We start from the raw sequence: 27,617 nt of genomic DNA, 5'->3' as shown, positions 1-27,617 counted from the left end.
AAATAAAAAAAAAAAAATAAAAAAAAAAAAAAAAAAAGGAGGATAACAGTAGCATGTTTCTCATTATTAAAGCATGCAACAGGAAAAAAGCAAAATCTGAACTAGTGAAAAACAAATAGGATACAGTAATGCCTTGAACCACGTTGTCATACCAATAGGCTGAGAGTAATAGTACATAACGGCAACCAAAATTATAGCTGTGGCAAAAGAAAAGTAAAAAAAAAAAAAATAAGTCCATTAAAAGAGGATAAATTGGTTTGATTTATAGCAAATAAAATAAATAAATCAATGCATTTGAATAAACAAAATTCAAGCGAGCATATAACCAATGGTTCTGGAAATGCAACCTAGCACAATGAGCAAATTAAGAACTAAGAGTACGATTGGCTATACCAGAACTCCATTTTGTACCCTTATTGTGAAGAACCTGATTTATCTATACAACCAAGAGTAACAGAATAGTGTAAGGAATGGGAAGAGCCAGCAAGTCTGTATTTGATTTAGAAGCAATAAGAGTTATCCTTTACACTTGGGTTGAACTTAATCAAAAGCAATAAAGTTAGAAAATGAACTAGAACGTGAATGCCCTATGGTATGCCATTGCTTGACATAGTGCAGTAGGTGAAGCTCGTATCAATTGTCAAAAATGTATACCCCATTTCATAATCATTTGGTTTTTGCTTTTTGCCTTTCGACAATTAAGTTTATAAACACCAATTCCACCTATGGGATTCTTTGGCGTTATATACTTTTTTGGGATGTTTTCAAAATTCAAAACAAATTTTTAATACTAAAAAAAACAGTTTTTAAAAACCTGTTTTTATTTTTGAAATTTAGCTAAAAACTTCAAATGTTTCCTTCAAATCATGATAAAGAAATTGTGAGAAAACAAGAATAATTTTAAGCAACCAAAAACCAAAAGGTTTGGTCATAGATTCCAAGAAACCTTTTACTGTATGCTAGTACACAAGGGTGTGAAGTGTCCTCCTAAAATAAGCTATATCTATACCATTATCTATCAACTCACCCATAGATGTATAACCACCACGTACAGAACGTAAGAAAACATCGATATACTAACATTAAAAGTAGTATTCAATAATTCATTCTAACGATCATCTACCCAATCAGTTGGCAACCTTAAATTAAGTTAGGAATAATAAAAATATCAGTCTAATAATCAAATACAGTTCACTTCTTCCTATTTTGACCACTTTTATGTTTAATTATTATCAGTAACGCATTTCAGGAAAGATTTTTCCAGAAAAAGTTTACAGTGGCCGATTTTAGTAGTTTCCAATACCTTGAACCAAGAGAAATGCCAGTTCCCCATAAGCTGAAAATGGAAGGCCTTTGTGGACACAATAAGCCAGAGCAATCGTGTAACCTACGACTTCTAGCTCAAAGGATAGAACACTAAGTCCTCTGACACTCTGATGTTTCAAAATCTTCATTATCTGTACAAACAAACTGTGCATTACAATGATGGCATAATGTTAAGCACCCACAAACGAAAATGGAACAGGGAGCCACATTTCTCACCGTAGGATACATATTAAAGTCGTAAAAACTATTCAGGCGGAAACGTTGAACTGGAAGAGAAGAATTAATGAATAAACAATTTGATTCCATAACAAGGGTGGGGAATTTTATACGGTTATTGATATAAGTTCAAGGGATTAATGTAGCACATGGCTAAACTTGGAACAAGTTTCGATTCTTAGCTACACCCTACTTGGACTAATCTCATGTCACAACCTAGCACGATAACTAAATTACTACCCAATCACGTAAAAAATGCCCATTGGTTACTCGATTAATGCAACCTATAATCATTTATGACCAATCCCCATTTTACACAACCGAAAATTTGTTCACAAACAATACGCGAGTCTTAAATTGCACAACACAAAATATAGGGCAGACCGAAACTAGAGATCACAACCAAGAACATTGATTACAGATGCTGGCGATTAAAAAATAAAAAAACTTAATCCCATCACATTTCCTTCGATAAATTCGAACAAATACACTCCGGCCAAGGGAAGGAAGAGAGAAAAGCTTGCCTGAGGAAGTTTGACGGTGGTTGAAGCGGCGACAATGCAATAGCCAAGGAGCTTAGAGATGAGGGGTAGCAAGCAATTTTTCTCCGGGAACTTGCCGTCGCTTAGAGATCCGAACACACAACTGAAGTCCATTCCAAAAAACTCCATCTCCGCCGGCGTTTTTGAGATCACAACGCTGACGAAGGAAGGCGATGATGCCAAATCGGTCCTTCGCTTCAAAACGAAGACTTTATCACCAAATCAATCCGCCGGCTTTCTTCTTGGCTCCCAAATTTAGCCGAGATGTCGTCGATCTGATAATGGGCCTCATATCCAAAAATTATGGGCCAAAATTACACGAGCAGGGCCCATCGGGCCCAATTATTTTCTTTCATAGAATAAAACCATGGATATCGTTACAAATATATGTCCCTATATTAGTAAAAATATTTAGTCATTATTTATATTAAATATTAAATTTCAAACATTATATTATAGTTTATTTTACCTCATTATTAGTAGCAAGTGACAATGTCAAAAGTGTGTTTATACTTTAAAATTTGTGTAAATATGTTCGTAGAAAATGTTACGAGTGAAATTAGATCATAAGGACAAACTCAAATTGTAAAGAAAATAAATATATAAAAATAAATAAAAACGGACCACTTAGCAAAGGAGAAAATGGGAATTTGGATCGAACCCTAAATTCACATGGTTAGCCTCGTAAATGGCACACGCCTTGCATTCCTCGATTTTGTTGTTAGAAATATATGACCAATTACTAACACTTTTAAGGGTATACAAAGATGTTCGTCTTCGTACAAGATATAAATATGGAATCTAAAATATCCTCGTTCGACGAAATTAATAGAAGAACTGAGAGAGCTCCTCTTTTGTTACGGTTCGTTTTCAAGCAAATTGCTTATAACGGGCTTATACGTTAAAAGTGGCAAATATTCATACATATATAATGAAAATATGAATAAACAACTTTTTTAGAGTTTACATTTATGGACAACACATCTTGGACAAGCATGACTTTGACACTGAACAAACTAAGATATTGTGATTTGATTCTATTTAGATAAGCACGTGGTAGAACTGAGACGGTCAGATATTGTGATTTGAAATTGTTATTGCACATTCTAATTTTTTCATAAAAAACTCAATTTTAAAACTCTAAATATAACCGAATAAAATAAATATTTTTTTTAGTATTAATTATTGATAGACTTCACTTTAATTAACCTTTCCCTGGTCAATTTATAATCGATTAATGTATTATTTATTAAAGTATTAATTAAATTTCATAGGTGGATTCACTTTATTTGTGACTTCTTTTCCATTACTCTAAAGAGAAAAATGTATTTATTAAAATTTAAAACTACTAATTATATCTTTTTTTTTTTTTTTTTGAAAATGGAAAATAATTAAAACTATTTAACTCTAAAGTAATTAATAAAAATGAATAAATTTTTTTTAAAAAAAAGTTAGTAGAAGATTATTTATTTATTTGAATATTCATAATTGAGGAGCAATAATTCAGATTATGCTTTATTCCATAATATTATTATAAAATTAATACCTTTATTTATATAATATATATAATTAAATAATAAATTTACAAGGAATCTAGCTACTCATCACCTCTCTTTATATAAAATAAAGTAATAAAAAAAATTAAAATTACCCACAAATATCTTCACTTTATTATAAAATAGAGTATAGTTTATAATTTTTATTTTTATTTTCCCTCCAAAATTATACAAACCATATTATAAAATGACATTAGCTCCATCTTTCTTTCACCAAAATCAAAATGTGGCCAAAGTTGTTCGTCCTCTTCCTCATTTTTGAGTTCTCATTAGCTCAAATTGGACCGCCCCGACCCAACCCGACAATAACGCGGATCCGACCAAGGCCGCCGCTGATCCCACCGTGCGTTAAGCTAATGCCACGCCGCCCCAAAACCAACCCGGGACCTCTAGCCAACCGAGCCACAATCCTTCGCATAACTCAAGAGCTCAAAAGCAACATCACGTACGACCCATTTGGGTACACCAAGACATGGGTCGGGGACAATTACTGCCTCTTCAAAGGCTTCTTCTGCGACGTCGTTCCGGACCTCAATATCACTGGGCTGTCCTCCATTGACTTCAGTGGGGCCAGATTTGGTGGGCGGTTCTTGAACTTCTACCGCTTCATACGTAACCTGCCGGATATTGCTATCTTTCATGCTAATTCCAATAACTTTAGTGGCGTTATCAAGCGGAATATTGAGAAGTTGCGGTTCTTGTATGAGCTTGATTTGAGTAACAATAAGTTCCTTGGTGGGTTCCCTGGGTCTGTTCTTGGAGCCAATAAATTGTCGTTTGTGGACCTTCGTTTCAATGGTTATAATGGTTCGGTGCCGGATCGGTTGTTTAATATTGACACTGATGTGCTGTTTATTAACAACAATGGGTTCACTGGGACGATCCCCGCAGCCACGTTCGGTAACACGCCCGCGCTCTATGTCACACTTGCTGCCAACAAGTTTACAGGTCCTCCATCCCTACTTAATTTTTAACAATAATAAGAAATTCATGACCAAATGGTATGATTTTGTCCATTTTAAGCATAAATTCTTCTGGGTTTGCTTTGGGATATTCTAAAAGGTCTCATGGAGATAGTGTTCTTAATTTGTAAACACATGATCATTCTCTAAATTAGCTAACGTGGAACTCCCTCCCAACAATCCACAATTCTCAATAGATCTGGCTCTTTTGATATTTGGGATTGAGGTCAATAGGAACATGCTTTAAATTGAAGAGAGGGTTGTTGGGAGGGAGTACGACATTGGCTGATTAAACCGATGATCATAGGTTTATAAGTAAGGAAGGAATACATCCCTATTGATATGAGGGTTTTTGGGAAACCAAAAGCAAAACCACGAGAGCTTATACTCAAAGTGGACAATATCATGCCACTGTGGAGGTCCCTGATTCATAACAATATCATGTCAATAGAATACTCAAGTGTCGAACAAAGAAGGTGTGAGTCTCGAAAGTATAGTCAAAAGTGACTCAAGTGTCGAACAAATCAAATAGTGTACTTTGTTCGAGGACTCAAGAAAAAGAGTCAGGAGACTGTTCAAGGGCTCCATAGGTCTCAGGGAACCTCTATGGTGTACTTTGTTCGAGTGGAAGAATGTTGGGAGGGAGTTACACATTGGCTAATGGGGTTATAAGTAAGAAATACATCTTTGTTGGTATGTGATTTTTTAGAGAAACCAAAAGAAAAGCCACGAGAGCTTATGCTCAAAGTAGACAATATCATACAATTGCAGAAGTTCGTAGTTTCTAACCAAATTTCAAGCTTATGGGTTGGTTTAATGTAAATGATGTTTTATTCTTACGTGCAGGTCCGATCCCACCGACAATCGGGAGGGCGTGGAGGACTCTACGCGAGGTACTATTCTTAAAAAACAGCCTCTCCGGTTGTCTGCCGTTCGAGATAGGCTATTTACTAAAAGCCACAGTGTTGGACGCCAGCTCAAACATCATAACAGGTCCAATACCCAAGTCCTTAGGCTGCCTATTCAGTTTGCAAATCCTTAACTTAGCCAACAACCACTTGTACGGAGCCATTCCAGAGTCCCTCTGCAGCCTCCCACACGTCTACAACATAACTCTAAGCAACAACTATTTCACCCGAGTCGGCCCACAGTGCCGGAAGTTAATCACAGCTCAAAGGCTCCACGTCCAAGGAAACTGCCTTCCGGGCTTCCGGTGCCAAAAAACCGCAGCCGAATGCGCCACTTTCTTCTGTAAACCACGGAGCTGCCCACGAGCCAACACGTTCAACTATGTTCCTTGTAAGCTCCCCACCATGGCTGCGGTTGCTTCGGTTCATGATATGGTTCCTCCTTCGCCTCGTTCGTATGCGGCCCTTGAAAGACCTTAACCTCTCAGACGCGTTTAATGATTTGATATAATTCTCGTTCTTTCTTTTTGCCTATAATAATATCCGATCCTCTTTGTAAGTCTAGGCTTATCAAATTGGATCCTATGGCAATGTACAAGATAAAACAAACTCGAAAGACTAGACTGTTTGACTTAAAGCTAATAAACTTCGAACTCAAAAAGACAGGAAACTTTAAGTTCTTGAAGATTGAACATATAAAAGCTCAAACCCACTACCACCGATATTTTCTGTTTTGGTTCGTTACGTATTGTTGTCAGCCTTACGGTTTTTAAACCCGTCTGCTAGGGAGAGGTTTCCACGTCCTTATAAGGAATGTTTCGTTCCCTTTCCAACTGATGTGAGATCTCACAATCCACCCCGTTGGGGGTCAGCGTCCTCGCTGGTATACTGCCCGGTGTTTGGATGTCACGGTCATGCTCGTCCAAAGCATGTTGTCTATGGTCGCATGCCCATGACAAACCCAACCCTTTATGTCTTTTCATATTCTAGTATTTTACTTTTATATTTCTAGAAAGTATGACGTTTCAAAAATATCATGTTTAGGTCTGTCAGACATGAAATGACTCCGAATGTACTATAGGAGACTAGTTGTTAACTTCTCCCTACCAAGGTTATATACTGTAAGCTGTTGTTATTTCTCTTTTGCTTGCTTATATAACCTCTCTTTCAAAAATCTCTCTTTCGAAAATCTCTCTCTGCCCTTGTTTTCTAAAACCTTCTCTTAAAACCGAGGCCAGAGGCTCGAGCATACGTCGCTTGGCTGTAGGCGACGCAAGAACGAATTGGCTTAGCTCACTTGTCATTGGAAAGTGAGTGCCGCACAATCGCAAGTCCGTTGCCATCAAAAGTGTGATTGTGACACCAGCGTTCTCGCTGGTACACAGCCCGGTGTTTGGCTCTGATACCGTTTGCAACAACCCAAACCCACCGCTAGCCAATATTGTATGCTTAGGCCTGTTATGTATTACCGTCAGCCTCACGGTTTTAAAACGTGTCTGCTAGTGAAAGGTTTTCACACCCTTGTAAACAATATTTTGTTCCCCTCCTTCTACCAGAAGTATTTTAAAGCTTTAAGCCAAAGTTAAGGAAAAGTACTAATAACACAATATATACTAGTGGTGGGCTTGTGCTATTGAAAAACACTCCTTTAATCAAGACTTTAAAGATTAGGAGACTTTGAAGATGCAAAATATCTTTAAATAATTATAAGTTTACTATTTTTTGAAACTGGATTAAATTGGAGCTGAAAAGATAACTTTAGGGGATGAAATTAACTCATCCCTCGGGGTTAGTTCACTTAAAGTGATGACTTTGAGACTTTGAACAACGGGGCTCTACCTCTCATAGACCTAATAGATTTCGTTTACGCGGATTCATAAACAAATGGTTCATTTTGAAAAGTTTAAATTAATATTTAATATATTTTATTATATTAAAGATAAATGATGCATATATATTTAATTTGAAAGGTAAAATTAATATTCATTATATTAAATATATTAAATCAATATTTAATAGAAGAAAAATATATTTAATTCGAAGGTTCAAGTTAATATTTAATATATTAAATATAGTAAAGAAATAAATTTATTTTATTTGATGTATCAAATACTAAATGCACTCGTGTATATTAGATGTATTCAATAATTATATTTTTTTAATTTTAAATTAGCGAAGAAAGTGCTTTCTATTATCCTACATTTTAATAACAGGAAATTTGAGTTTGAAATTCAAATAAATTTAATATATATTAAGAGATTTGTGATATTTGAATTATATTTAAATAAAATAATAATAATAATAAAACTTTTTTTTGATGTATTAGATGCTAAAATATATTATTTAATTGAATTAGGTAAAAAAAAAAAAAAAACATTAGACACTACTCAAATTAAAAAATTATCTAAGTTTCTTTTATTATTATTATTTATGAGTCGTTTTGATTTTTAAAAAAATTGTGAGTTTGAAACTAACCTGTCTCAAAATGATATTATAATTTCATATAAATAAATAATATTTTTATTTGATTCCAATAAATACTTTTAACAATTTTATTAATTTACTTAATTTTAGAATTTTAAATTTGTTTAAAAATTAATCTTAATAACAATCTCAAATAATTCTAATAAAACTATAATAAAATTACATGAACTTTTTAAGTAAAAATAAAGTGAAGAATTAATTATACATGTTAAATTTTAAAAAATCAAATACCAATGTAGTAAATTATTTTAAATGAGAAAATCTTATGGATCAATATTATGGCTAAAACAATAAAAAAAAAAGAATTTATAGTAACATTTAAAATAATTAAGACAATAGATGATTTAATTAATTATAGTTCATTATTATTAATTATATATTTAATTAAAATCAATTAATTGTGTGATTAAATAATTAATTGAGTAATTAATTATAATTATTAAAAACCATTTTTTTTACTAGCTTAAACCTATGGAATCTACAAATTGTGGTTAATAACAACATTTGTCCACACTCGGTTGACAATAATTAAAAAAAAATCTAAAAAAAAATATACCTTTTATATATTTAAATATTTCAAATTTAATCGAATATTTTCATGTTAATTAAAAAATATCAAATCAACCTAATGCTATAAAGTATTAATCTTTTTATCGTTGAGACGTTGTTATATCTAAAAATCCTACTACAAAAAAACACCGTGCCTTCGAGATTGTTGAGATGCCATCAGATTTAATATTTATTTTTTAAAAATTATAAAAATTTGTGTTTGATTTTAAGATAAAATGGCATAGATTTGAGAGTTATATATATATATATATATATATATAGTTTTGAAATTTAAAATTTTAATCAAAATTAATTTGAACAGATAATAAATAGATATCAAATTTATTAATTATTATTATTATTATTTTGAAGTTGGACGATTAGAATAAAGAAGGTAAAGGTTACGGGGATTAAAGAATAAATAAATTAATTTTGCATATTTTAATTACGTGCACTCTCCAGATTTGACACATTCTCCAAATCTTCGACGAGAGAAAATTCCACATCTCGGCATCGTCAATCGTGGCTCTATGTTTCTCTTTTCTCCAAAATTATCTGGTAATTTCATTGTTTTTTTTTTCTCCTTGATCTTGTTCGGTTTCTATTTCCTCGGATATCTCCATGATGTGTGGACGGCGGTGTAAGATTTGAGCTGATTCGGTGCTAGCCTAGGGTCACTCTGGTTTTAGATCCATTACCCATCTTAATCTTCATGTTACTCGATTCACTTTGAAAATTATTGACATGCGATTGATTGCTTCAGTACGATACCATGCAGAATTTTCGGTTTTTGATTTCTGAGAAATGGGGTTTTTCATTCCTTGGCCCATTTCTCCGGACCAAGTAAACCTTTGATTTTCACCTTTTAAGTATCTGAGTGCTTTACTAACAGGGTTCACTTTAACTTTTTTTAATGATGTTAACAAGGAAAATGGACAATGCAGGGTTGTGAATTGTGATATTTGGGCTAAGCATGAAGCAAGTGTATGCGTCCAATTGATGTTCAAGCTTTTAGTGTTAAACTAGATTCAGGTGGGGATAGTAATGGAATCGATGTTTTCAAGTGTAGTGAAATCTACATTAGACTGGATAACCTTGATTCTTGATGCTCCCTCTGCTCGGGCAGTTATATTTGGTGTGCACATTGGAGGTATCATTTTAGCTCAAAGAACTTGGTTTACATCTGTTTTCTATGTTTCAATTGTTAGGTGAATTATTCATTTCTTCCTCTTTCTTGAAGGACATTTATTTGTGGAGGTTCTTCTTTTGGTGGTTATAATTATTCTCCTTTCCCAGAAGAGTTACAAGCCCCCCAAGCGGCCCTTAACAAAGAAGGTTTTTCAGTTGTTCCAAATTACAAATTGTTATTGCCCTTGTCAAATGTAAATAGCTACATACGTGAAGGCATGATTGTTTTCCAATGTGATGATTCCTTTATGCTTGTATGAATTAAGTAGCTGGATTCGCTGTTCTTGTCTGGTAGAGAATAGATGTTAGGTTGGCAGTGGTGGATCTAAGATTTGAGTTCAAGAGGGCCATGTATAGATAATGGTATATAAAGTTTGAACAATTAAAAAAACACAGCCTTTTATCCATCATTATTAATTTTGTAGTCTTGCAAACATCAGGTTATTAGTTTTCTGAAATCAATCCATCTTCATATTGGTTTTTCTGTTATTATTACCCATACCAAATATCAACAACAATGATCAATTATTAGAGTAACAAGGAAGAAAAATTCAACTATTAGAGTAACAAGGAAGAAGGGAGATAGAAATTATCATGACTTTAATATAATGTAGTAAATATATGTGAAAAGATAAACTTAACTTTTGATAAAACTAGATTTAGCAAGTTATAACTGGGTTTAAATGATTATATGAACTTTTCTCCCAACCGATAAGTGATGGATTCTCGCTACCATGATAATATTATTTAATGAATGTTCAAGGATTCTTTATTTACTTCAAGTCCATTATTTTTCAAAGCTTATTGCATTTTTTCTGTTTAGCTGTAAACGAGATATATTATTATTTTCATTAAGACTGTAATGTACTTTCTTTTATAATGCTTCTGAAATTTGAACGGTTTCTGAGTGGCCTCTGATTTCATTTTTAAATTTTGTAATCTGGTCTTTTCTTTTTATTACGTTTGAAGTACTAATCTTGAAAGTTCTTGCACTAAATATCATTTTCAGGCTAAAAAGAGAGACCTCTTCTAACTCTTTTTGTATCTGATTTGTCTTTTTCATTTTATAAGGTTTTTCTGTCTTTGTTGTTTTGCCATTCTAACTTGTACACATGTTTCCCTCTATTTTTATGGTGATTTAATATGTACTTGGTATTCCATTACATTTCATTGCACTATTTCTCTTATAATTATGCTTGATCCTTGTAGGAAATAGATGAGTTATGTGATGAATGGGTTCCTGAGCCACTTATCCCGTCACTCACAGAAGAGATGCTGTATGAACCACCAGTGTTGGAAAGGTGATTAGAGCTTTCTCGTTCGGACTGCAAATTATTTTGCGGGGAATTTCTTATTTGGATTACCCATTCGATGTACTTCCATTATGCAAACTTCTAACTCTTGTGTAATAATATTTATAAAAAAGAAAAAAGAAAAAAAATAGAATTCTATAATTCACTGTTGTTCAATTTATTGAGGTTTAACCTGTCCTTCTGATTAGTTTATGCCAAATTTCTAACTCTTTACTGACAAGTTATTAAGTTTCTTATTTATTTGCTCAATAGTTTGTTCGCTGATTTTTCTTACAAATTTCATTTATCCAGTTCTGCTGGACCGCATACAATTATCAAGGGAAAAGAAGTAGTGAATTTTTCATCTGCAGATTATCTTGGATTGATAGGCCACGAGAAGTTACTTGTATGTGAGCAATTTCAATTAAAACGTGCACAGATTCTTTGCATTTTGGAACTAGTAACAGTAATTGTTTTCCTCAGGATTCATGTACACATGCTTTGGAGAAATATGGTGTGGGTTCATGTGGTCCTCGTGGGTTTTATGGGACAATTGGTAAGATTGGGTATTGAATTTAAACTGATTTCTGCGGCAGTTTGCATTACATGACTGTTTTTTATATGGTTACAGATGTACACCTTGATTGTGAAGCCAGAATAGCAAAATTTTTGGGAACTCCAGACTCAATTCTGTATTCTTATGGACTTTCTACTACGTTTAGTGCAATTCCAGCATTTTGTAAAAGAGGAGATGTCATTGTAGTGTGAGTACCATAATTGCTTAATTTTTAGTTTGTTTTAAAGTTAATATATGTTGTTTTCACTAGGGAATTGGTAATTGGCCCTGTGCTGTTATTTATTATTCTTTTTTTGTCACCTTTATCATATAACATGATTCGGTTTAAAACATCGGTATATAGAAACTTTCTAGTAACTCTGACAAAAGTAACATTAGTACATTTTCTCTTTCTTTTATTCTTTTGGGCTGAAGATGAACATGTTTTGTGTTTATCTATGGTTTCAAGAGGACTGAAATATAGTGTATTTTTAACTAATTTTCTGAATTCTAGCTCAAGTTCAATGGGATTTTTAAAAATTAATTTGGATGAATATTGATAAGGCTATTGGAAAGCTTATTGTCCATTTTCCCCTCCTTTTCTGAGTAGTGTTTTGGTATGAGTTCATCCATATGTCACAGGGTTACCTTTAGGAGCCGTGTACCATGACGGCATACGATGCTGTTATCGTTTGGTCTTCATATCTGTTTATTAGATTGGGTTGGGTCCAACTATATTGTTATTTCTCTTCTGCTAATTATTTTACAGTGGGAGTAAATACTGATTGCAGATTAGGACTGTGTTAAAGAGTAAAGCAATTCCTTTTTCTTTTGGCAGGGATGAGGGTGTTCATTGGGGAATACAAAATGGGCTATATCTATCCAGGAGCACAATTGTATATTTCAAGCACAATGATATGAAATCCTTGAGAGATACTCTTGAGAAAATCACTGTCGGGAATGAAAGAGCTAAGAAACTGCGACGCTATATTGTGGTTGAAGCAGTGTACCAGGTTGTTCTACTCATTAAATTTGGATGTTGTGTTTACAGTATACATCTGAAATCAAGTTGGGTGTAGCATGATCCTAACATTACACAGTTCTTCTATGTGAAGATGGTGACCTTCATATAATTTTAAGAATTTGCCTGAGATGCTCATCTTGCTAGTTTGGTGTCACTAAAGGGTTTCCTTTAGAGCTTTTATGCTTTCTTTCTGTGTCTCTCTCTCCTTTCTTTTCTTTTTCTGTCTCTCTCTCTCTTTTTAATTTATCATTTGGTATAATTGGCTTGTCCAAAACCTTCTGACATTTTACTTTTAATTTTGTAGAATTCTGGTCAAATTGCACCATTGGACGAGATTGTCAAATTGAAGGAGGAGTATCGGTTTCGTGTTATATTGGATGAGAGCAACTCCTTTGGCGTACTTGGCTGCACTGGAAGAGGTCTCACAGAACACTGTGGGGTTTCTGTATGTTTATAAACAGAATTTTTAGGTTTGTCTGCTAGTAGATTTAGATTCTTGATGATGGTTTCATGTTGCAGGTGGATAAGATAGATATAGTAACTGCCGCTATGGGGCATGCGTTGGCTACAGAAGGAGGATTCTGCAGTGGAAGTGCTAGAGTCGTTGATCACCAGGTATTGTCATTTGATGGTAAAAAAGCAACTTCATGTTTCTCCGCATCTTGTTCCTTTTTGTTTATCTTGATCAATAAAATTTATCTATTCTTCCCCAAAATCTTTTGACAAGTTTAGTTTGGTTACAGTTATAATTCCTACAGTTTTGAGTACTTAATTTGGTTGTATTTAATTGTGCAGCGCCTGAGCAGTTCGGGTTATGTTTTTTCTGCTTCATTGCCCCCATATTTAGCTTCTGCTGCCATTACTGCCATAGATCTTATAGAGGAAAATCCTATTCTGTTAACAAAGCTGAAAAAGAACATAACTATTTTGTGGCAAGGTTTGTTCTGTTCTCATGTCTAATCGTGTGTAGGACCTTAATTTATCTATATTTAACACAGGTTTCCTACTATTAAACGTCAAAGAGAATGCCTATTTAAGTTTTTTTTCTTTTTTCCTTCTAAAGACCTATGTAAGTTATTATATGGGCCTTCCTTCGACGTTTAAGATAGTCTTATTGATCCAAAAGTAAAAAATGTTAAAGATTTTATGTTCTCCTTTCACTATATAGAATATTTTGTATTGTTCAGTCTTGAATATCAATTCAGCTGCTGCTATTGTGATAAGAGATAGGCATACATGCTGCATGCAACATAAACCCTTCATTTTCTTGGGAAAATGCAGGATTGTCAGATATACCAGGCCTTAAACTAGGAAGCAATCAAGAATCACCCATTGTCTTTCTCTTATTAGAGAAATCTACAGGGTCAATACAAATTGATCTACAACTCCTTGAAAACATTGCTGAACGTGTAAGTAACTTAACCTGATCTCTAATACAAACTTACTGTTTTCACCATATATTCTGAAGATTTGTGTGTTTCCAGGCCCTCAAGGAATACTCTGTATTTGTTGCGACTTCTAAACGATCGACGGTTGATAAATGTCGATTACCAGTAGGAATCAGGTTGATGGTGTCTGCTGGCCATTCTGAATCTGATTTGCTGAAGGCTATAGAATCATTGAAAAGCGTTGCAGCAGTGGTGCTCAAGGATCACAAATAGGTGTTGAATAGCTTGATGCAGGGCCGACAAAGATGTTTCTGTTGTCATTTAATAGTTGTTTCAAGGTTAGAATCATGATTTTCTTGTACCCTTTTATGTTTATTCTGCCGGGGTTAGGAGTTTAGCAGGATCAATAATCATCTTGTTACATCCACTTTAACTGTTGTTGTTGCTTGGGGAGGGGGGAGAATAATTTATCATCTTGTTTGCTTGTTAGGATTTTTTGCTATAGGCTGATATTCTTCCTTCAATTGCTTCGGTAGTTACAGAAGAACCTTGTAGATTTTCTGACTGTTTCATAATTCATTTTGAAGTCTCAATATTCTGGTTTCTGCATAGTTGGATGGTTCATGTTGTGACTAGATACTGTAATTGTTGATCATTATATTTGGAATATTTAGATTGTTGTTATAATCTATATATGAAGCTATTTCATTCAAATTTATGTAACAAAGTATACCATATGTAAGTTGTAATCCCACTTGTTTTGTGCTCGAACAATGGCTTATAATGAATGAAATTATATGATATGATTCTTCTCATCATACAAAAAATAGTAACCCATTATTCATCTCTCTCAATATGGTAACATCTTTGGGTTCCTTGTTGGCCCTGTTGGTATTTTTTTGGTATTTGTTTGATTACTGGGAGGATCAGGGTTTATACGTAAGAAATACATCTATATGTGTAGGATGTCTTTTGGGGAAGCCCAAAGTAAAGACATAGAGCTTATGCTCAAAGTGGACAATGTCATACCATTGTGGAGAGTCGTAGTTTCTAACATCCACGACTCATGCTGGTCGGTTACCATTTAATATCATCGTACGTTCCTCTATGAAATGGCGAGGCCTCCCGTCCTTGTCCCAGTCTAACCCCTTTTGAGTCTTCTCTTTCTGGTCTTTTTGGTCTTTTCATTTTTGCTATGGGATTTACGCAATGAATTCAATACAGTCGATGTTGTTGTAACGACCCAGATTCACCGCTAGCAGATATTGTTCTCTTTGGGCTTTCCCTTTCAGGCTTCCTCTCAAGGCTTTAAAACGTGTATGCTAGGAGAAGGTTTCCACACCCTTATAAAGAGTCTTTTGTTCTCATCCCAACCAATGTGGGACATCACAGTTGTACTATGAATGAAGCGGGAGACTCCATGAGTGCTGCCAGAGCCTACGACATGGTGGTGTTTTACCTGAGAGGACCATCCGCCCGCCGTAACTTCCCGGACCTGATCTTACAGGACATGAATCACCAGCTGCTTGATTTTCCCTCTTCTTAAATACGCAGAAGAGCTATTGAGGTCGGTGCTAGAGTCGACGCTGCTGCCCACCATGCTTCTCAACGCCAATCCAAACCCATTTCCGACAAGCCTGATTTGAACCAGTTTCCGGACCTGGAAAGCTCCGACGAAGCTTGATCGACGATCACTGTTTCATTGATAGCTTCGAAACAGGGGAGATGGTAAAGCAAGCTCGTTGGTTGATGGATCCGACTACTAATCTAACTCTTGTTCTGCATTATTTTTGAACTTTTTGGATTAATTTTTGTTCTTTTTTTTTTTTATCTTCCGGACAAGAAGAAAGAAGATGATGATAATGATAAGGATGAGTTCTTCTGGGGAACCGCCGTGTGGAGTTCACAAATCAGAGTATAACGTCGCCGTCGCCGTCGCCATGGTGAACGGAAACCCCAAACTTGCTGTTTTCATAAAATGATAGACAAAAGAGGTTGTTTTTAACCATTTATATTTGTGGGTTTTCCAAATTTTTTTAAATTTTAATAAACAGCTGCAATCAACATTGAAACATATTAATACTTTCTTTTCTTTTACTATTATAATATATATATATATATTGCACTATGGTAAATAATTCATCTTGATTTTTATCTAATGTAAATAATAATCATTTAGGGTATTGACTTGGCCTTGATGTAACTTTAGATCTAATGATGGAAAAAATATATTTTTCCCTTTGCAAAAAAGTAAATTACATTTTAACATTTAACAGAGACGTCATGTCGTAGTGGGCTAAGCTCATTGGTAAAAAAAATGGCCCAAAGGCCCGAGAACGAAATGTGATCGTCATGTCGTCCGGTTATCAAACGGGACAAGCCAAAAGGAAAACGAAGAAAATCGTAATTCCTTGTCAGAAGTGGGATTTGAACCCACGCCCTCTCTCGAAGACCAGAACTTGAGTCTGGCGCCTTAGACCACTCGGCCATCCTGACGTTTTTGAACCATTTTTTACATATAAAGAATAAACTCTATCAAAACAATGTAAAAAGAAATTTGTTTTTTAACCTAATTTCTATTAAAAAAAATAATAATAAATAAAAACATTCACAAAAATAATACATATATTTAAATTAGTTTGATGTCTTAGTTTTGATATATATATATATATATAAAGTGGGGTGGGGGAGAACGGGACGAAAATAAAAATGGATAATATAATTTTCGTCTTTAGTCCTCTTTAACAACAAAAAGAAATCTATTCTCACTTCATTCTCATTCTCGGTTTAAATGAAAATTTATATCTTGTTTTAAGATAAACGTGAAATTTGTGCATTTTTTGTGGTGTATTATATGTATCGGATGAAACTCCCCCATCTACTAATTTAGAGAATGATGATGAGTTTATAATCAAGGAATACTCTCTTCATTGGTGTGAGGCGTTTTGCGGAAGCCCAAAGCAAAACCATGAAAATTTATACTCAAAGTAGACAATACCATACCGGTAGAGAAAAAAGAAAATAATTTTTGTGAAGCAAAAAGAATAAGTGAGTGTAAGAAAAAGTAATGTGGGGAAGTGGCATCCATCTAATTCTCACCCTTTTCTTTCAACTTTCCCTCACTTTCTTGGGAGAAAAAAATAAAATAAAATAAAATTGGAAAAAAAAGTCATTGGGCCCAACATATATATTTGAAGCCCACCAACAAAATCACAATCATTTCCCTCTCTCTCTCTCTCTCTCTCTACTTTATTAACCATTTTTTACTTTCTTTTTTTTTCTTTTTTTCTTTTTTTGGGATGAATTTCAACCATCACTTTCCTTCCCATAAAGGTTTCCAAACAAAATTCAAATTCAAATTTACTTAAATACAATCAATTTTAATAAATAATAGTACTTCTTTACACACAGTCCATACACATAAACACATTAATGTGAATAATATCCTGTGTAAATATTATAAATAAATAAATAAATAAATAAATAAAGGGATTTGAGTGGTTACGTGGAAAATGTGTGGGGTTGGACACGTGCACATGATGGGTCTGTCCTACCCCAATCATCATCATAATTTTCCACCGCTTCGTCCACTGTGTGGGTCCCACCATGCCACCGTCATCATTTTTTTTTTTCTTTTCACCATTTTATTATTTTCTTCTTTATTTCTAACCCTCTTATTATTATTATTATAATTTAGAAGAATAAAAAGAAAAGATGAGGAAATGGAGTCAAGAGTAATGATGTTAATACTAATTTCAACGTTTTTGATGTATTATCATCATTATTATGCATTCCCCCGCATTCATCTCAATCTTCAATTTCCTTTTTTTTTTTTTTTTCTCTCTTTTAAATAAATTAAATAAAAATCAAACCCCTCGCTCATCATTCATTTCCGATCTTAATTTTCAGTCGGTTATAAAAAATGTAAATGAGTTGTTCTCTTACGTACTGATTTTGAGACTTGGACAATGAAACTGATATGTGGGGAGTAAGATTGTTGATCGAATATCTCAAGGCAAAAACATTGTTTGAGATTCGAATCACTCCACAAGCAAGATCGATCACGTCTAACTTGAATGATTCTTGTTCATTAAATATCTCACCGCAAGAATACTTGCTTGAGATTCGAATTACTCCACAAGCAAGATTGATCATGTCGAGCTTAAATGATTCTACCAGCAGCCTAAACTATATAGAATTGCAAAGAAACTTAGTCATTGACTAAAGAAAAGCACACATGGCTGTATGTTTTCCAAATCTATTTACAAATACAACATACATGGTTGTATATAGCTTCAAAATGAAACTATTATAGGTATTACAAGAGTAAATAAAAAGTCTTAAAATACATTCATGAAATACAATAACTCTAAATTACTCTAAATTGTAATCTACCCAAAATTTTTAACATGAAACTTCATTCTTCTTCGAGGTGACATGAATTGAAATATGTTATGATAATTCATTGAAGTATATTGTATGATTGATGTCTCTTGGTTTATATCAGAAACTCACCCTTCCGTTGACTCGAGAAGGATTTTGTTTATAGTTTGATTACAAATAAATTGTTCACTAGAAAATCTATAGTACGAAAAATCTCATGGAATACGACAAAAACGAATGGTTTTTATTCCAATATTTTCAATTATTCTCTTATTTTTCTTTTCCCTCCTTCATGATCATCCTACCCATTTTTGTCCTTTTCACTTTTAAACATTTTTGACAAAAGTTAGGCTTAAAGGTACTTTTTAATTCTTTCTTAATTGCTATATTTATCCTATTTTCTTATTGACTTTGAATGGGGTTTAAAAAAATATCACTACCCGACTCAACCTAGGTAACGACCCAGATCTACCGCTAGTAGATATTGTCCTCTTTGGGCGGGCTTTCCCTCTTGAGCTTTAAAACGCGCTTGCTAGAGAAAGGTGGTTTGTTCTCCTCCCCACTTCCCCAACTAATGTGGGACATCATAATCCACCCCCTTCGGGGCCTAGCGTCCTCGCTGACACTCTTTCCTTCCTCCAATCGATGTGGGACCGCCCCCAAATCCACCCCCTTTGGTGCCTAGCGTTCTTACTGGCACACCGCCTCGTCTCTACCCCCCTTCAGGGAACAAGAAAAAGGCTGACACATCGTTCGATGTCTGGCTCTGATATCATTTGTAATGACCCAGATCCACCGCTAGCTAGTAGATATTATTCTCTTTGGGCTTCCCCTCAAGGGTTTAAAACACGTCTACTAGGGAAAGATTTCCACACCCTTATAAATGGTGGTTTGTTCTCCACCCAACCAACGTGGAACATCACAACCTAACTCACAAATATACCTCTAATTATCTATAGGTAAGTTTTGGATTTCGATTGCTTTAATATGAATTAAATTATATTAAGATTTTCTTTAATCATGATATTTAAAGAAAATAAAGACTTTAGTCTAAAGTGAGGAACAATAATAATTAACCGTACTAATGAAAAAGAAGAAATAAATAAATAAAATAATTAGAAATATAATTAGTCCTACAATGAAGCTACCCACCCAACACACACACAAAATCTAAGGCTGGATTCAATAATTGAGACCCCAACAGCGTCCAAATTAAATTAAATTAAATAAAAATCAGCCCCCACACGTGTCGTGCCTCCGTACACATGATTTATAATGGCGTTTCTTTTTTTTACCCCGTTCCGCCACACGTGAGTTTCTAGTGCCCTTTTGATTAAAAGCTGGTTTAGATTGTAAAAGCCCAAATCAAATCATACTTAAGGGTAGACGGTTAATTAATCCCGAGTTTTTACCTTTACCGACCAAGTAAAATTAAAAATTACTCAAAACAGATGAAAAAAAAATAGTATTAATACGCTTAATTTTATTAAAAAATTAATTATTTTTTTTAAATTTAAAAATACATTTATACCCTGTTTAAAAAAATAGTATTAATACGCTTAATTTTATTAAAAAAAAAGTTCTAAAAATTTTTATGATTAATATATGAAGGTAAAAAAAAATAAATTTTTTTTTTTTTTTTTTTAAAATACATTGAAATTTTTGAAAAATAGTATTGACAGTACCAATCTTGTAACGTCTCAATCTTCTATATAACTCACATATTGCCAGCGATAAGAAAATAACATAGAGCAACATGAATCCTACGACATGTTAGTCCTCCATTGAATGATATCGTTGACGTCTCACTACAAAAAAAAACCGTTCGTCTTCCGTTTCTCCCTCTCAGTATACTACGCTCTCAAACTGCAAGTGAAGTTTGAAGCGGATGGGTTGTTGCATGGGGAGCATTTCGTAGGCATCGTGGGTGGTTGGACGTACGAGATCTCCAGTAGCTCATCAGAAATCTCACGTTTTTCAACGACTCATTATTCTTTTTTTTTTTTTGTAGCGTTACATGTTCATATACTAACGATAAATATATTTTAAAATTTTGAATTTTAAATTGAAGATTATTTTAAGATGGTAAATAGTAAAGAGTTTGGGATTGGAGGAATTATATTTTTAATTTTATTTTCTAGTGTGTGTCTCTCTCTCATAGTTTTAGGGTTCCACCTTTATGGCAAAAAGTAAGAGAGAGAAAGAAGAGGGCACCGAAAAGCATAGAGAGGTTATGATGAAAGCAAGAGAAAAATAAAAATAAAAATAAAAACACGACCCGATATGACTGCCCAATTCTCTGATACTCACACTTACCCAGCTGCACTTGCCAGCAGTCCCAGTCGCTGTCGCTGTTGCCGAGCAGCTGCCCATGAATTCAAAACAAAAACATGCCCTCCCCTCAAGTCAACCTCTCCCCATCATTTGGTCTCTCTTTTCTTCCCTTCACACTCGCTCTCTTCTCTCTAATCACGACTCTCCACACTGATACGATATTGTCTCATAACAATAGAGCTTGTTAGATGAACACGATTCTCCACAATAGTATCATATTCTTCACTTATCATATTCTTCACTTTGAGCATACAGTCTCGTGGCTTTGTTTTGGATTTCTCAAAATGTCTCGTACTAATGGAGATAATATTCCTTTATTATAAACTCACGGTTATTCCCTAAATTTTCATCATCCTACACCTCCTCTTGAATAAAGTACACCTCCCCTTAATCGAGGCTTGACTCTTTTTCCTTTTAGAGTCTTAGTCATTTTTTACTATGACTTCGAGGAAGCTTGACTCCTTTTTCTCCCTAAATTAGCCGATGTGGGACTTTCATCATCCAACACCTCCCCTCGAACAAAGCACGCCTCCCCTTAACCAAGAGCCGACTCCTTTTTCTTTTAGATTCTTACTCATTTTTTACTATGCCTTCGAGGAGACTTGACTCCTTTTTATTTTGGAGTCATTTGTTCGACATTTGAGAATTTACCAATCTATTGGCACGACTAAGTTTAGGGCATGACTCTGATAGTATATTAGATGAACACAACTCTTCACAATGGTATGATGTTGTCCACTTTGAACATAAGCTCTCATAACTTTGTTTTGAGTTTCTCTAAAAAGCTTATGATTATAAACCCATGATCATTCCTTAAATTAGCTGATGTGGAACTTTCATCATCGAACAAAGCTTTTGAACAGTCTCACCTGTTCTTGCTTTTTGTCTATATATTAAGAGTTGGCTTGTTTTCGTATGAATCTTCTCCCATGGGATTAACCATGAAGCTTCATCACTTCTCCCCTTGTTCTTGGGATGAGCCCTCTCTCTCCCTTGCTTGCACGAAGCGCTTACGACCTCCTCCGCCCACCTCCGCCGCTTCAACGCTCACCGCTTTCGACCTCAAGACCTTCATCAAACCTGATACTAAGAAAGACCCGTCTTCCCCTCGGGTAATTAACGTCTACCAATCCCTTGTGCTTTATTTTCAGTGAAAATTATTAATGACTCGTGTTGGTTTGTGTAGACCGGAGTTGTGGAGATGCAACCAGGGGGCACACGGTGGAACCCGACGCAAGAACAGATAGCGATATTGGAGATGCTTTATAAGAGAGGAATGAGGACTCCCAATGCTCAACAGATTGAACAAATTACTGCACAGCTTGGGAAGTACGGGAAGATTGAAGGAAAGAATGTGTTCTATTGGTTTCAGAATCATAAAGCTCGAGAGCGACAGAAGCAGAAGCGCAATACTCTTGGTCTTGCTCACTCCTCCCCCGTAACTCCGACGACAACCATCGTCACGGCCGTCCCCTTCGACCCATCGGTAGGATCGTCATTTACCGTAGTTTTGTAATGAGTTATGATATATTTTGTTAGTAATCTCGACCGTACAGAATAGTATGATATTGTCCACTTCGTGCATAAGCTCTAATAACTTTTTTGGTTGATAGCCTCGTAATTAGCCAATATGAGACTACTTCTTTTAATAATTCTCGACATATTTAAGGGTTTGTTCGGGGGGTTTTGCAGGGAGGGGAAGATAGTCCGTACAAGAGGAAGTGCATGAACTGGGGGTTTGAATGTTTGGTTGAAGATAGAACTCTGGAGTTATTCCCTTTGCACCCAGAAGGCAGATGATGAACGTGCAGCTTTTTTTTTTTTTTTTTTTTTTTTTTTTAATTTTAATTTTAAATTATGTGAGTTTCGAGAAAGAAGAAAAAACAAATGAAAGCCCCCCAACAAAATTCTGTGAAAATTGATGGGTTTTTAGGTTAAAAGTTGAGAGAGGTATTGATGCTACCTTGTTCTTCGTGTTCTTCGTTTTAGATTCCGTACGTAAGTTGCGTAATTGCTTCATATGAAGAAGAAATCATGTAACAAATGGTATTTCAAATTTAGAACGAGTGTGAAGAAATGAACGAAGCATTCCTTTTCACAGTGTGGAAACCTCTCACTAACATATGCATTTTAAAACTGCGAGAGTAACAATAATACGTAACAGACCAAAGCAGACAATATGTGCAAACAGTGGGTTTGAGTTGTTATGTCGAATCGGACGTTCGAGACCTTTGGTCTCAATACAGACCCAATAAAAAAGATGGGATCACTTATAAATTCATGGAGAATAATTGTGATCTAGTTCATGATCTGGTTTATTAGAAGTAGAAGACGCTATCTTGGGATCCTCACGATCATGGTCAATTTGATAACGATAGAGTGACATTGTTTTTCGGGCGGAACCCAGAAAATGATAACTCACGAAATTACTTGCCTAACCTTTAGTTTCTCAAAATATTAAATGTTGACTTTCAAAACCTAAACAAAATTCATTGCATCTAAGTTTTAAAAAAAAATGAATTAAGAGGGTGATTAGTTAGAGTGGGCATTAATTTCAAATATAATGATTATGATTATTGAAATATGACAAGATATTGGTCAAATTTATCCTAATTCATTATTACAATAATCCACAATCTATTTGCAATGATTATGATAGGGAGACATTTTTGGTAAATAAAACAAAATATTATTACTAATTTTCATTATCTATAGCTTATGTCATTCCCCACTTTTCAAAATAATTAAATATCATATGATATTTTTTTTATCTTTATTCAAATATTTATTAAAATTATAAAAAAACAATCCTTTTAGTTTATTAAATTTTATTAAAAAAAAAAAAAAAACATGCTTGTTTTTATTTTTTATTTTTAATAATCAATAAAAATATGAATTTTCCGGTTATTTAAGGGAATGAGAGGCCCAAGCCCAAATTTGTAAACAAGAAGCCCAATTAGTTGGGTTGTGAGACTTGGATCAATTTTAATTAACGAGTTTGTTGACATAAAGAAACTATATTTTTAATTGCAAACGGACCATTTTAGCTAAGGTTTTAAAACGAATGAGAGGTTTTGTTCCCCTCTCCAACCATCTCTGGAGTTCCACTCCATTGTAGGCCTAATGTCACGGCACTACTTTTTCTTTGTGTCTTATCGGACTTTAGGTGAGATTTGTCTTCGTCAATAGAACATAGCTTGTGGGGAATCCAAGTTTGTTCGACCACACACGCTGCATGCACGTGTATGTTCAATCGTCTGTGATACAACCGACTTGTCTCTACACTAGGCCAAGTCATTTGGCTCGACCTTCCCTCTGCTTAGAGCCAAGTCTGTCAATGCACCATCGCATCTCATCTTGTCATCTTAATCCCTATCGACATATGACCTATATGTCTTGACGTCATTCTGAGTCTCAGGGTGTCGTGCCGACTCGTTCGGTCATGCCATCGAGAACGGACCCATGTGTCTCTCATCTCATCGTGGTATCCCGAACATCCATCCATCCAGATTCTATCAAGACACTGGCCCTCCCGTGCCCATACCATGTCATTTACGGACATCGTATAGATAGTGGGTGTATGTAGCAACCTTCGACACGTGGGCTGAGGCACAATATCGTCCTTGGAAAATCCATTTCAAATGAAGTCACCCAAGACACTCGTCTCGGCACGCTCGTCCTCGCTGTGACATACGTATATGCCATAGGGTAGCTCGCTTAGGTCACAGGGCCGTGGTGGAGAGTTGACACCATGGTACCCAATAGTACATTTTTAGCTATTTTAAACCATGGTATAGACATGATTTTGGCTAACGGTCATACGGTGTCATGGAGCACCTGTCTGGTGTTCGATTGACACTAAATTTGGTGAGCCCGAATTCCTTTCGAAACCCCAACTTTTGAGGTTAGGCCCAGGACCTTACCCGACCCTTCAACAAGCCTATCTTTGCGCCTCTTGTCTATTCGATGTTTTTATCTTGCTTATGTCTCAACTTGTCCTCAATGCCCACTTTGTTGTGGCGTGTTAAATGATGCACTATTCTTCTTGGTCGCATCATGACACTCGTCTAGGTCCTCGTGTGGCCGGATGGGCGCCACTTGAGGGTTGCCACTTCTCTTGTCGCAACGTGAGGGTCACAACCTACTCTCTTCATAGTTAGGTTGTGACAACTAGTGTCCTCGCTGGCACAACGCTCAGTGTCTAAGTCTGATCTCATTTGTAACCATCCAAGCTCAACATTAGCAGATATTGTTCACTTTGGCCCGTGACGTATCAGATTCCACATCAGTTAGAGAGGGAAACGAAACATTCATAAGAATGTGGAAACCTCTCCCTAATAGACGTATTTTAAAACTATGAGGTTGACGACGATACGTAACAGGCTAAAGTGGGCAATATTAGCTAGCGGTGGGCTTGAGGTGTTCCATGCCCAAATTGCACCAAATTATCGACAAACTAATGGCATGCTGATGAACAACTAATAAACCTGGACGAGGATACTTTCCTCGAATGCAGGAGATATCAGTTTTCAATGAGACAGAATTTAGCGTTGTGTGTTTGGATACTACGTTGGAGTGTAACGGCAGATGGTGTTCTGTAGAACATTTTTTCGGTTTTGTCAGCATAGTGTGATCGAGCACCATTTTCTTTTATTCAAAAGTGTATATTCCCATTCTACCTAGATTCGGTACCATCGGTCATATCGTTTCTACCTTTTAAAAACCCAATTTTTGGATATCTAGGCATGGTTTATGCCATGATCAACATAGGCGTTCTTGGATTTCTTGTCTTTGATTTGAGACATCCCAACGACAAATCCGCAGCTCCCACTCTACCTTCGCCTACCGTCAATATAAACTTGGATGATTGAATTGGTGGCGATAAATTTAAGGCAGTGTTCTTGGATTTGCTGCAATTTCCTCATGCTATGTTTCTTACTTTCTTTTGCAATCTTTTTCTCTCTAATTCTTTGATAGTACAAGAATGGCATCTCAAAGCATTTATGTTGGTAATCTTTTCTTGGTGTATTTCGTTCGAGGGCTCTATAGGCCTCACATCTCCAAAGATGTAAAGCCGTGAAAGCTTACGTTTCTGAATGAACTGGTTGCCTGAGGGTACGAGGGTACGTCACTACTTTGACAAATTCAACGTTGTTTGGTGTTCCATTTGGAAGACAGCTAGATTTGTCATTTAGGGTGAAAAAAGTAAGACAATTTCATTAGTTTGCCTTTACATCAAACCTCAAATTGTTTGGACATTTATCTGTCCTGTAATTGCCAATGTTCAGCCCACACGTAGAACATAAAAAACTGTTTGATGTTAACCTTTATCACACACGCGTCTTTGTCTTGTGATGAGCCTCTTCTAACTTGCTTCCATTTCCCTTTGAGTTCACCAAATTTCCATCCTAAGCTTCTAATTATTTGATTACCACTTGCAGCCGCTTTAATCTTCCTCTGTACAATGATTGGACTGCTGGTGGCTTCCGACATTTGAGGCTAAAGCTGCGTGCAAATGCTTTACTTACAGACAAGGACTCCATAGGTATCAATTCCACCTTATGGCTCAAGTTTCCTGGTAATTTTTACAGTTTTATCTATTTATATTGTTCTTTCTTTCACCTTTCAAGGGTAAATGTTGGGTGAATCAATTGGATTTTGTTAGTTGCCAGTAGTTAATACCAAGCCCACCTGTGGTTAAACATGAGGAGGAGGAGGAGGAGGAGGAGGAGGAGTAGTAGTGTATTTAATTTATTAATGGGGCTAGTGGAAGAATGGCATTTTTAATTGCATTGGATGCCTTGGCGCATGCTTGCTTGCGGTGCCATCCTTCCCTTGATGTTGAAGTTTCTCAATATTTTTGGCTATTTGCAGCTCACGGGAGGTTCTTAGGCAGTTTACTTTCAAAAATTTTCCAACTGTAAATGCAAAGTTCAATGAAAGTTAATGATGAAAAAGGGGTTTTTATTGCTGTGTGTTGCAATTTTTAAGGGGGTGGTTGAGAGAACCCATTGTGATATTATTACTTTCACCTCTTCTCTTGCTTAATCTTTGTAATTAAACTCTCTGGGGTTTGGTAACTATATTTACTGCAACATTTTGCAGGAGAAAGAAAGGGATTGGGATGTCAGCTTTCAGTGATTATTATTGCAGCAGTGGTGTACCAATTCCATTCCCTCTTTTTTCAATTATGTCATTTAAAGTTCTTTGCTTATAGGTGGGCTTGATTACCACAATTTTCTGCCGTTTTGTTTTTATAATTGACAAAAGTTGCTTCCAGTTTTCTTCCTTTGACTCATTCGTTTTGGTTAAATTTGATTCCTTTTTGTACTCATTTTGAGAAGAAAAATGCCCCCAACTGACAAAGATGCCCACTTATCATGGTGGGTTAGGAGAAAGGCAATCTTGGTTTACCTTGATAATTATATCTACCGCCTGGTAAATTAGGTGCAGAGCCTGAAATCACCTGGTCTCTGGCTGTGATTTTTGTCTGTTTTTGATGGGCTGAGGCGTGTGGGTTGTTGATTAGGTAAAGGGTTTTCAAAAGGATTGAAATGTTGTAAATATTCTGTATGGTGGGAGAATCGTCATCTCGTTATCATAATTAGAACGTTTGATTATTATTCTTAATTTGGCCTTGAGGAGCTGTTAAGCATTTGATTTTTGGAATGAAAGCCCATATGGTATGGAGAAATTGGTATCATAATTGTGTGGCCTCGTTTTATGGCATAAAAAAATAAAGGGTATATGTCAAAGCAAACCCACATTTAAAGGACTGTAACAAATTTATAAATTAAAAGAAGAGGAGGAAGAAGAAGAAGAAGAAGAAGTAAGAAAAAAGGTGTGAATGCAACCAAAACCATAAAGAATCAAAGTGGCCCACAATTGAGATATGAACGGTGGGGGTCG

At 35.2% G+C, this 27,617-nt stretch overlaps 4 protein-coding genes, 1 long non-coding RNA gene and 1 other non-coding gene across 7 annotated transcripts in view; 4 read left to right on the top strand and 2 right to left on the bottom strand.

Moving 5' to 3' along the window:
- LOC111454332 (mannose-P-dolichol utilization defect 1 protein homolog 2-like) overlaps window positions 1-2,336 on the bottom strand; it is a 7,803-nt gene extending 5,467 nt beyond the window's left edge. The window contains exons 1-3 of the mRNA XM_023095786.1: window positions 2,067-2,336; window positions 1,304-1,457; window positions 125-197 (exon numbers count right to left, since the gene is read on the bottom strand). Of these exons, the coding sequence (XP_022951554.1) occupies window positions 125-197; window positions 1,304-1,457; window positions 2,067-2,213 (374 nt within the window). The 5' untranslated portion in view covers window positions 2,214-2,336. The remainder of the gene's footprint in view (window positions 1-124; window positions 198-1,303; window positions 1,458-2,066) is intronic.
- A 1,528-nt stretch (window positions 2,337-3,864) lies between these two features.
- Window positions 3,865-6,361, top strand: LOC111454494 (uncharacterized protein At4g06744-like). The gene is made up of 2 exons (XM_023095989.1): window positions 3,865-4,588; window positions 5,449-6,361. The coding sequence occupies exons 1-2, from the start codon at window positions 3,865-3,867 to the stop codon at window positions 5,988-5,990; spliced, it is 1,266 nt and encodes a 421-aa protein (XP_022951757.1). The 3' UTR covers window positions 5,991-6,361.
- Window positions 4,906-5,223, top strand: LOC111454496. The gene is made up of 2 exons (XR_002712433.1): window positions 4,906-5,078; window positions 5,135-5,223. It is a non-coding gene; the product is annotated as an uncharacterized LOC111454496 (long non-coding RNA).
- A 2,465-nt stretch (window positions 6,362-8,826) lies between the features above and the next one.
- On the top strand, window positions 8,827-14,705 carry LOC111454493 (long chain base biosynthesis protein 1-like). 2 transcript variants are annotated; one of them, XM_023095988.1, is made up of 13 exons: window positions 8,827-9,101; window positions 9,488-9,693; window positions 9,784-9,878; window positions 10,941-11,032; window positions 11,336-11,429; window positions 11,507-11,579; window positions 11,655-11,787; window positions 12,418-12,592; window positions 12,908-13,048; window positions 13,123-13,218; window positions 13,399-13,540; window positions 13,885-14,012; window positions 14,088-14,705. In XM_023095988.1, exons 2-13 carry the CDS (start codon window positions 9,588-9,590, stop codon window positions 14,262-14,264), a joined length of 1,452 nt encoding a protein of 483 aa, XP_022951756.1. In that variant the 5' UTR covers window positions 8,827-9,101; window positions 9,488-9,587; the 3' UTR covers window positions 14,265-14,705. The 2 variants fall into 2 exon arrangements, 1 of the variants encoding a protein (XP_022951756.1); XR_002712432.1 differs by lacking the exon at window positions 13,399-13,540 and having other exon boundaries at window positions 14,088-14,515.
- A 1,698-nt stretch (window positions 14,706-16,403) lies between these two features.
- Window positions 16,404-16,487, bottom strand: TRNAL-CAA. Its single transcript has one exon. It is a non-coding gene; the product is annotated as a tRNA-Leu (tRNA).
- A 5,149-nt stretch (window positions 16,488-21,636) lies between these two features.
- LOC111454495 (WUSCHEL-related homeobox 4-like) lies at window positions 21,637-22,729 on the top strand. The gene is made up of 3 exons (XM_023095990.1): window positions 21,637-21,820; window positions 21,895-22,194; window positions 22,401-22,729. The coding sequence occupies exons 1-3, from the start codon at window positions 21,638-21,640 to the stop codon at window positions 22,506-22,508; spliced, it is 591 nt and encodes a 196-aa protein (XP_022951758.1). The 5' UTR covers window position 21,637; the 3' UTR covers window positions 22,509-22,729.
- Window positions 22,730-27,617: the final 4,888 nt, after the last annotated feature.

The sequence above is a fragment of the Cucurbita moschata genome, unplaced genomic scaffold (genome assembly GCF_002738365.1).
Source record: "Cucurbita moschata cultivar Rifu unplaced genomic scaffold, Cmos_1.0 Cmo_Scf00016, whole genome shotgun sequence".
NCBI classification, from domain to species: Eukaryota; Viridiplantae; Streptophyta; class Magnoliopsida; order Cucurbitales; family Cucurbitaceae; genus Cucurbita; species Cucurbita moschata.
This window is presented reverse-complemented; position numbering and strand designations above follow the sequence as displayed.